The 10808-nt window shown below is 31.5% G+C and overlaps 1 protein-coding gene across 2 annotated transcripts; it reads right to left on the minus strand.

The window, feature by feature from the left end:
* Positions 1 to 765: 765 nt before the first annotated feature.
* Positions 766 to 6290, minus strand: LOC129309208 (trihelix transcription factor GT-1-like). 2 transcript variants are annotated; one of them, XM_054950644.1, is made up of 5 exons: positions 5583 to 6290; positions 3970 to 4008; positions 2733 to 2861; positions 2187 to 2411; positions 766 to 1180 (listed from the first exon to the last, which is right to left on the minus strand). In XM_054950644.1, exons 1-5 carry the CDS (start codon positions 6112 to 6114, stop codon positions 981 to 983), a joined length of 1125 nt encoding a protein of 374 aa, XP_054806619.1. In that variant the 5' UTR covers positions 6115 to 6290; the 3' UTR covers positions 766 to 980. The 2 variants fall into 2 exon arrangements, with proteins under 2 accessions (XP_054806619.1, XP_054806618.1); XM_054950643.1 differs by having other exon boundaries at positions 2733 to 2864.
* Between the last annotated feature and the right edge of the window lie 4518 nt (positions 6291 to 10808).

Here is a 10808-nt window from a genome sequence, read left to right on the forward strand (position 1 = left end):
TAAAAATTATAAATTTGAACCGCCTTGTTCAACTAAGAGAATAGACAGTTTTGGTCTACCCCCCCTTCTCCCTTGCTACAAGAAAGAAGGAATTAAAACACGCAAGCATGATCAAATCATTGCCAGGAGCAATGTCACTGACAGAGAAGGATCGAGACCCAAAGAAGAAGAACGAGGAGGAGAAGGAGGAGGACAAAAAAAGAATCAGACTTCAGACATGCTAATTGGCAGAAGTATCTGCGGTCATTTCTGTTGCCCCCTCTAATGCCTAAAATCTTGGCCCTTCATTTCAGTTAATAGCCACAGAAACTTCATCTAATTCTTCCAAATAAAAAGTTGAGATTTTAGGCATTAGAGGAGACAGTAGAGAGTAACAGACACCCCAAATTCCTCATTCATGTACTCAGTTTAATTGCTTCCAGATTAAGCTCTCAATAAGAATCCACGCACAAATGCACCATACATACTGGTTGAGTTACATGAACTCTAACCTGCACTCAATGCTTCTGAATTTCTTAACAAGCTCAACAGGTGACCAGCCTGCTGGGGGTAAGAAGCGACTGCTAATACAGCTTGCGTCCTGTCGGCCATCACGGACCCGAGTTACAAGGTTCTGCCCTCTACACTGAGAAGTCCTGCCGAGTCAAAATTTCGAAAGTTTCATCCATAAAAAGGCAACAACGATGACAGAAGACTCCCGACTTGGGTAGCATGTCATTATTAAGAAAAACACACACACGCACGCACGTTAAAAAAAAGAGCTCATGTATCCGGATGCATCATATGAGGATTTAGAAGTAATGGGTGAAAAATGACCCTATACAGATATTGTCAAAAATATGATGTCATTACAAATGCATATCCACAGACATGTCAAGGCTTAAGGGGAACAGCATTTGGGCTCAGGGTTTAATCCATTTTCCTAGGCCACAGGACATAAACAGCATTACAAAAACTTGGCAAATACCATGAACTAGCCCTTAACTCACACCACGATATATGGCACCAGGTCGAAGATCATCCATATTCTCAATGTTTCTATAGCCATCAACTTCCCTCAGACATGTCCAGCCCCGACGTGTCAGGAAATCACGGTAATCATCTTCAGTGTAAAAGATCTTATCCTCATAAACAGGGATATGGTCAGAGTCATCATAGAGGTATATTTTAATGGCCATTCCTGCATTCATAATTATTAAGGTTACAGAAAACATACTGTTACATACTTTCAGTATAAGAAGGAAAATGAGTATGAAACCATTTAGCATCATATTTTTTTCCCTGGCTGCTGAATATTGCGGTTATAACCCCCAAGCAGGCTTATGTAAAGCCAATCTTGTCATATCTCTTCGAAGCTTTGAGTAAGGATGTTGTGGTATTTAGAGGGAAAACACAGAATGAAAGAGAGGGAAAGAAAAGAACAGAGACAGAGAGGTGAGAGAAAAGAGAGAACACAGTCAGTCAATCTGAATAGGGCAGCTTCATTAGGAATCAGGATCAGCTTAGGTACAATATATCTCTTATTTATAGGTACTTGTTATTAATAGGATATTAACAGCTATAATGATTAATCTGAATAGGGAAGCTTCATTAGGAATCAGTAACTGACTCTTGTTATTTTGCAATTACAAAACAAAGAACCAGCCATATGAAATCCACCAGTTCAATGATGAAGCAATGAAAGATTAATGAACTACTTCCAAACCTTAGGGGTGGCCCCATGGATATTGTTCCAAACATTTATACTAAAAAGGTTACTTATTAAAAAGGAAGCATGTAAAGTACATGGGGGTTGTTGCTGAATTAGGGTCTCAGATAATGAAGATCTAAACCCATCTACTTGCTAAGGCGCTTATCCAGGCTTAACATGACGTCGAAACTAACTTCCAACTGTTGGCTGGTATACAAATGATTCTGTTCATCAAGATGCATTATGTAACTTAAACAAGGCCTGACATCAATGCATGTTGGATAAGTAACACAGTTCCATTACAATTTCACTCTCTTCTGTACCCCAGCCATCAACATTTTGTGCGTGCACAAGTTACAAAAGAATGCACTTATTAGCACGTGCATTTATGCAGGTACGAGGTGATTATGCCTGATAAACCCTCAGCCAACTTTTCCTCAAGAAAAAATTGCACAAATAAATCACATGCTAGTAGAATAAGCTGAGCCTAAAATACCTTCATCTAGGTGAAGAGTGTAATTTCCTAAAGGCATGTCACGGTCAAGACTTCTGATTATCTGTTCTTCATCCTCCAACCAAAACGCACGTCTAGTTCTCAGCCTAAAAGCAGCCCTTATTGCTTCCTTGATGGCATCTGATGCGCCATCAATACCTATTCTTCTCGTATAATCACCCCATTTGACTGATATAACCCTCCCACAACATGATTGACCTTCCCCACCTGCAACCATAAAGAAGCAGAAGAAGATAATGTCCCAAAGAAAAAGGAGGAAGAAAGTGATGTGAATTTTTCCTCCAAAAAAGGGTCCAATGTCTAAGGCTTTAGAACAATTTCTCCAATATTCTCGTACAAATATAGTGTGCTTAAGAAGAAACAAAATGGAACGATAAGTAATTGAAATGCCCAGTCATCAGATACTAATTAAAGATGCTTGGTGTCGTGCAAAGCTCATCTGTTTCTGCTTCTCATGCTTTTTCAGTTTTTCTCTTCTCTCATTGGTGATTGAGCAAAAGTCAAACTAGGAATCTACGCATAGCTTACCATTTCCAGGAGTTTCTCTCCAATTCCAAGGAGGCACTCCACTTGCTGCAACAGCATCAGCTGCAGCAATGGTAAGAGGATGTTCATCATGATCCAAACGCCTCTCAAGATTGAGTGTTGGTCTCCCAGCTGCTGAAAGCTGGGATTGTTAGCATTATGAAAATTATAAAGAGCCAACTGCTAACAATGTGCTACAAAACATAATGAATGGGTTAAAGGTCTAAAATGGTTTCAGAAACTTGTAAGTTAAATATCTTGCAATGAGCACTTCTTCATAAGCATTGATAATCACTTTTACAACATTAAAAGCTGAACTGTACATGAATTTTCATGTAAGTGACAAAACTAATCAACGATAAATTGTAGTAGTTTCAGATAATCCCAGAAAATTAATGGCCTGTTTGGGTAACCCTCAAAAGCACATTCAAACCACATCTAGGATATACTTTTGCCAAATCCAACAAATAGTTGGATCCCCTAAATGTGCTTTTGCCAGATGTAAACTGAAAATCAAAAGCACACTAAATCCATGGATTAAAAAAATATTTGGCATTCAAATGCTTTTAATGTTGTGAAATCACTTTTTCAAATGCTTTTAATCACTTATACAACATTAAAAGCTGAGTTACAAAACTAATGAATGATAAATTGTAGCAGCCTCAGATAATCCCAGAAAATTAAATCCATGAATTAAAAAACAATTTTTAGCATCTGAATGCTTTTATTGACTTAAAATCAAATAAGTCCCTGTATGGATCTCGGACAGAAAAATGAAAAACCTATAAAGAAAAAAAAAAAATGGTTCAAGGATTTCTGATATCACTTGCAATTTTGCATCACGATTGGCTTTTTGTTTTTTGTTTTTTTGGCTCAAATAAAGCAATAAGAACATTGCTAGATACCATATGAAGTAAAAAAGTGCAATTCATTATTTGTCCTATTATTCCTATCACTGCACAAATACTTTCCAGACAAGAAAAAAACCATATGCTAAAACATTATAGTAGCAGTTAACTTTCTGTCAATGCATAGGTATTTATAACAAGCAGTTAAAATTTACAAGTGTGATTGACATTGATGTTGTGGACATTTTCTTCTACTTATACTTGAAAGTACAATTAAATTGTAACTAAAACAAAATCACCCTAGATAATCAAATATGAAAAACCCAAGGAAACAACTAATCAGATTATACAGTAGAAAGCAGGAACCTAACACTTGAATTCTATTGACATACCTTCAACTGGGCCAAAAGAGATGCTAGTATCATCAATACCTGCACAGCCACATAAGCAGTCAATTCACTGTTCATAAACAGAATGGTAAACTTTTGACTGGGCAGACATCAGGTATGGAATGAGTTTGGAGCAAGATTTTTGTACAAGTTATCATTGTTTTCCAGGTTAAGAAGAAAATCACATCAAAAAGCCATTATATTACTGAGATTTAGAGCATTATATGCCATAAATCATATGCAAAGAAAATCCATATGTTTAAAGGGAAGTTTTATCAAACTACTACAAGATCAGTCATGTTATATGGTAGTGAATGTTGAGCTTTAAAATAATAACAAGAGTATAAAGTTAGTGCAGTAGAGATGACAATGTTGAGATGGATATGCGAAACATACACAAAAAGAAAAAACTCATAATGAGCATATATGAGAAAAAGTGGGTGTAGCATCTATTAAGGAGAAGATGGTAAAAAATTATTTGACATGGTTTGAACATGTATAGAAAAAGTTGAGGGAGGCATCGAAGAAGAGAGTAGAATAGATGGTCTTGAGTTTTGCAAAGAGGAGCAGATGAAAGTCAAAGAGAATACTCACAAAAGTTATTGAACGAAACCTCATTGTTAACAACATTCCCAAAGACATGGTTGATGATAGAATACAATAGCATTGTGTAATCTATATCGCTAACCCTACCTAGTGGGAAAAGGCTTGTTGTTGTTGATGAAATTAAAGATCACTGAAGGTAAGGAGAGGCTTCCCATTGAAGGGTTGTATATCAACCAAAGTGAATGGGACATCAAAAGCAACATTCTAAAGTTATACCAGGCAAGAGTAACTAAAAGTTGTTAGTTGGCCCATAGTCAGCCACGTAATATTCACTGGTGGAGGATAAGCAATTGAAAATACAAATAAGGACAACTTAATTATGATGATACAAAAGGCATCTTCTTTAGTCCTTCAGTTTTCTGTTCCACAAAGCAATAAAAAGAGTGAAAGACGACAGTCCATTCAATGTATGTTGATATGGCATGATCATAATAATTTGCATGAAGAGCATAATCTTGTGGATACAAAGGACAAATCTAATTATACAGACAAAAGATTCACCATATCATATAATTTTCATCATAGACATGTACATTTGGAACAATGCAAAAAATTGGCTAGAGAAGCAATGACACTAGGAGATACAAATGAGTATGAAGGGAACTTGTTGAAAACTTTTTTAGTTCACTTCTTACAATTTCAGCTGAAAATTAGCTGAGCTACCTAGATAAGGCAGATATTCTGAAAATGGAATTCAACCAATCATATAATTAAGATGCCTTTCTTTTCCAACAAAACTTGTTGGAGCTCAGAAAATGCAGTCTATTTGACAATTCAACTGTTATAACAGGGCAGTGGCAGTGATTTGTTGCATTATACCCATTCTATAAAACAAGAAGCAAAAATACTTCCTAGTTCTTTTTTTTCTTAAAATTAACAATACGCCCAAGTTCTCTAACAGTACACAAATCAGCAACCCTGCTTTTTCTTCCATGTGACAAACTATCCAGCTTAAAAACCACAGAAAATCAAGAAAACCCACAAAAGCAATGGATGAAAACCGTGAATACCTTTATCTGCAAAATGCATATAAGAATCAACCTTAGGAGGTGTAGGGCTCTTGTACTGCATACTCTTATTCCTCTCCCTGAGAATCTCTTCAATCTCTTTATAATACGACATCTTAGCAGAACCACTTCCCCTATCCTGGTGCTTAGCCTTCTTAAATTCCTTCAACAGATTCCTCCATTTGTCCGTGCACATAGTGGGCGAGCGATCAAACCCCTTCTCTCTCATCTTCGCCGATATTTGTTCCCACAAATGCTTGTTGGACTTGGATGTATTGAAAAGCCCATCCATCTCACGGCGAAAGGCAATCAAACTCCGAGTCTCGTCTTGAACCCAAGTCTCAGCACGCTTCTTGGGAGCCTTGATTTCAACTTCGTGGTCCTCACCACTACTCTCGCCAAGAATCATTTGATGTTGTGGGGGTTGTTGGTGAGGAGGAGCGAGTTCGCCATTTGAAACAACCTCGATCATCATATCTCGGCTCCCTTCTTCTTTGTAGAAATCGATAGGGCGAGGCTTCTCTGATAAATACATGATGCGAGGGTCAAATCTTCGAATACGATGATATTGCTGTGCTCAGTGCATTCAAACGGGAATGAAATTGAGACGAGGCAAAAGGGTATGTGAGGGTTTGTGCAGAGAGTGAAGGAGAAAGAGAGCGTGAAGTGAAAGCCTGAGTGGATAATTTGCGAAGAAAGAGGCAAGAGTTGAAGTGGACTTGTCTTTCCATGTGTTTGTTTACCTTCACATTCGGATTTTCCGGTCGATTTTTCGCTGAGTCACCCTGCCTCGGTAATTTTAACCTATTCTTTGGGTTAATGTTTGAATGTCTTCTTTTTGGATTGTAACAAGTTCTCCCCCACTTTTTATTTGCGAGAGAAAAAAAAATCATACAATTTTAAAAAATTAATTATGTTCGAAAATAAAAAAATTAAATTATAATATTCTTCATTAATTATTTTTTATAATTATAAATGATAAAATTATAAAAAATAATTTAAAAAATTTACAATAAATGTTTATTTAAAAATATAATTTTATTTATATAAAAAAATAAGTTAAAAGTAATAATTTTTTTTTATAAATAAAAATAGAGGGAGTATATGCTTGACTTTTTTTTTGATGAAAATTGAATAGAAAAATCCTTTTATATATGTAAGATGGAACTTTTACATTTTAAGCATGAATTAGTGAATGAGCCTATCTGTTTTAGTTTATTTTATAAAAAAATTACTTATTTTTGAAAAAAAATTATTTTGTGAGTTTTTAAGATGTTTTTTAAACTTTTTAAAATAATCAAAATTTTAAAAAAATATATTTCAAATTATTTTAAGAAGTTGCTTTGAGTAATTTTTGAAATTGATCTAAAGATGTCATAAAATTTTTAAAAAATATAATAATAAATACTTTTTATAAAGAAAAAAATAAAATAGATATTATAAAGTTTAAAAATAACTAACAAATAATCACTTTTTTATTATTGTAATTAAATATAAAATAATGCCTGTTTCCTATAAAATCTTTACAAATTAATTTTTTTATAAAATTTTTAAAATATCTAAAAATTATTTATTTTTAAATTCTAAACAAACGGGCCCAGTAAAATGTTTGAGGAACTGAAAATGAAGTATTTTTTATTGGACAATAAGTTTATCATACTATAAAACAATTGTACCAAATAAAGGTGGTAGAGATATCCTAAAAATAACATGTTTGACCATTTGAGCATTTGAATCTCAATCCATTTGTGTGTAAAGAAAACGTCTACCTTTTGTTTTTAACACATTAAAGGAGAAAGTTTCTCAACGAAATCTACTTTTTATCTTTTAAAAATATTAGTGTTACGTGTTACTTCATTCATTAAAAAATATAAAATTTTTTTAATTAAATACCACCTTTTAATAAAGTAGTTACTTATTTTTAAATTAACTTTAGCTTTCTATATTTATTTCTATTAAACATTCTATAGTAAATATAAAATCACTATTAATAGAGGCATTTAAAAAAAATAATGATTACATCTAAAAGACTAAAAGTGCTTTATATTTTTTTTAAGATCAAACTCCTCAAAAAATATGTTTTATTTTTATTTGCATTTCATATGTAAAATTTATACTTCATGCTTTCTTTCAAACATTTGAAAATTAATTTGAATTTTGTAAAAAAACAAAATCAACTCCGGTCAGAAGCTTCGATAATGAAAGAAATAACTTTTGACCTATATAATCAAGCTTAGAGCCCTAATACCTTTAACCTTTAAGTTTATTTGGACCAGCTTAAATACTTGAATCTTTTTAAAAATATTTTTCTTTATTTTTTGAATTAATTTTAATTTTTAAATTATTCTGTTAAGCATAAAATATTTTTTTGAATTAAAAAAATAAAAAAAACAACTTATGAAATTTATACTTAAGTAACTTTATTATTGTTTTGTTATATTATGTGTAATTTATTCATGAATATTTTCTTTACTAGTAAATCAATATCTTAATTGTTTAAATATTACTTTTATCATGGTCACATATACATATTTTATATATCATTATTAAATTATATTATTTTAATTGTGATCAAATTGTTATGAATTCGATCACAGATAAACCATTAACTTAGAATTATTGCATTGATTAATTCAATTTTTTTTAATAACTTTTAGGTACAATGTACTTTTAATTTTTAAGAAATGAGAAAAATAGTCATTATTATATTATATAAAACAAAATCATTTAATTATAACTAAAATACTATTTTTTTAAAATTATTTTTCTTTAAATTTTTATATTGTTTAATCCTTGCATACAAAGAGTATTTATTTTAGTTTATTCTTTATTTTTAATGAAGTTTGGTGTGGATGATAATCAAATAATTATCTAAGGATATTATTTTATTTATTATGTTTATTTAGTAATAGAGTGGAGAATTCATACATGCTCAAATTTTATTTTTAAAATTATTTTTAATTTAATTTTTCCTTAAAATTAATTATCTTATTTTATAAAAAATGTAAAATATTTTTTTGTATACTGAAATTATGTATAGGATTCAAAACTTTTTTTTAAAATAATTGGGTCTTAAAATATAAAATTAATATTAAAATATATTTTAAATATTATTTTGAGATATTTTGTTGATTAAAAATAATAAAAATATAAAAATATAAATATTTTTATTTTTTTAAAAAATAACTATAGTAATGTACTCAAATATATAGTATTTTAATATAAAATGATATAAAACTTAAAGAGTTAATAATATTTATTGTATTTTATTATTTTTTAAAAATATTATTTTTTATTTTGATATTCGGGACAAACCCAAACCAAATCGAGCTTTGCTCGAATAAACCCGAATATTAAAAAAATGTTATTTTTTTGGGTTCAACTTTAAATTTTTTTTGACGGGTTCAAGCTAATCTATTGAATTTAGCTCAAATTATTAGCTTTATTAATGAGCAAGCCATTTCTCACTTTTTTTTTTTGAAATAAGGACAAATTTCATTCAAAGTAAAATAAAATCAGTACAAAAAAAAAAGACCATTATTAAAAAACTAAAGGCCCCGAAACATAAGGTGAAACTGACCCAAAAGAAACCAACTAAACAGACCCCAAAGAAAACGACAAGCTCGAACATACAAACGTGATAAAACAAGCCGAAAAGCACAAACAAGCCGAAAAACATATGTAGACTTGATCAAGAGCAAAACCAAAAACAATATATTGTTGATAGGTGCACACTACTTTTTAATTTGCACATATTGTTTAGTCAATAAATTCACAAAATTTATTTTATTATTATTGAAATTAACATTAACATATTTTATTTATTAAATAGAATTCAACAAATTTAAAAATATTATATACAATTTTATCAATATTTACATTTTAAAAAATAATGTCCTTTATAATAATTTGTACATCTAAAGTTAATTTTGACTAAATCACCCAAACATCTTTAATTTTATCACATTCAATTCTAAAAAATACTATTTAAATATAATCACATTATAATCAATTATAATTAAAATCTATTGTATTAATTAATTATTTTATAATCAATTGTATTCAATTGAAATTCAAATAGATTCATAAGCTAAATTGAGGGAGATAATACCCCAAGACGTGCAGCTTCAACCTGCCTTCTTTCTGACATGAAGAAGACCGTAAAGTTTAATTTATTGATGCTTGAATGCGACATAATAACAAGTTAACAATTGTAAGTACGATACCATTTCTTTTTATCTATAAAGAAAATAAATTAGTGGTAGTGTAAGGTCTCACCCGGATTCTCATCCGAACAAAATTTCAGAATTTACTTTTCACATTTCAAAAGTAATATTCTGAAAATGTGACTTAAAGCCTTCAACTGGAGAGACAGAATTTTGTTGACTGATGGAGATAACTAAAAAGATTTGAAGTTGTGTTGGCAGTTAGCAATGAATACTAAGATATAAAAAGACCAAACAAGCAACTCGAACAACTTCAGAAGGCCTAAGCAGTCTTTAAATGGAGCTAGCAGACGAAATAATTTTTAGCTCACACAAATAGCAATAAGAACCTGCTTCAAAAGCTAGTCAAAGATGTCTAGCTCAAGAGCAGCGAGAAAGCTTCTGAGTTGATTCTTTGTCATCTTCATATATCTTCTCCCATAGGATTTGACAAACCATAGCTTTATATGAATAAGCCATGGCAAGGATAAAAACTCATCAGCAAGAACAAAGTGATGATGACTCAAAACAGAGAAGTTTACACCTAAAAAAACAAATAGAAGCCAACCAGCAGACAAGAACAAACCATGCTGATCGTAATAATGGAACCTCATGCTGCTGCAAAACATGAAGGTCCTCAGTAGTATCATGGAAGAAGACTAGGTTTTTTGGTCAAAACCGTCGTCCATATCAGCCCCTACATCTGAATCAGAAAACAGAGCATAATTTCGTTTAAAACTAAAACCCACATATGACACTGAAGCTGCAACAAAACCAAGGTTAGCAAGATTAGATGATTTCATGGAAGAATTGAGGTAGGTGTAGATGCTCATTGATGATGGAATGAAACTGGAATAAATCCATTCTCTATTGGAGCAAAACTCAGTTGTCTTCTATCACGGTCTGAATCATTCATGAAATCGTCATAGGTATCTCCAATGATAAGAATAACCCTGACATCTTTCCTGCCAAAGATTATGAATGACCAAATGTGTAATGTCATGGGCATTAACTACCACTAATC

The sequence above is a fragment of the Prosopis cineraria genome, unplaced genomic scaffold (assembly GCF_029017545.1).
Source record: "Prosopis cineraria cultivar Desert tree isolate PC_DT_omini unplaced genomic scaffold, ASM2901754v1 PC4, whole genome shotgun sequence".
Taxonomy (NCBI): domain Eukaryota; kingdom Viridiplantae; phylum Streptophyta; class Magnoliopsida; order Fabales; family Fabaceae; genus Prosopis; species Prosopis cineraria.

Excerpts from the sequence above, each read along its gene's own strand:
- LOC129309208 (XM_054950643.1), bottom strand. The coding sequence starts at position 6,114 with ATGTATTTATCAGAGAAGCCTCGCCCTATCGATTTCTACAAAGAAGAA. Across the intron at positions 4,009-5,582 it reads TATGCATTTTGCAGATAAAG|GTATTGATGATACTAGCATC; the intron begins GTATTCACGGTT and ends GTGGCTGTGCAG. Across the intron at positions 2,865-3,969 it reads CTCTTTTGGCCCAGTTGAAG|CAGCTGGGAGACCAACACTC; the intron begins GTATGTCAATAG and ends CCCAGCTTTCAG.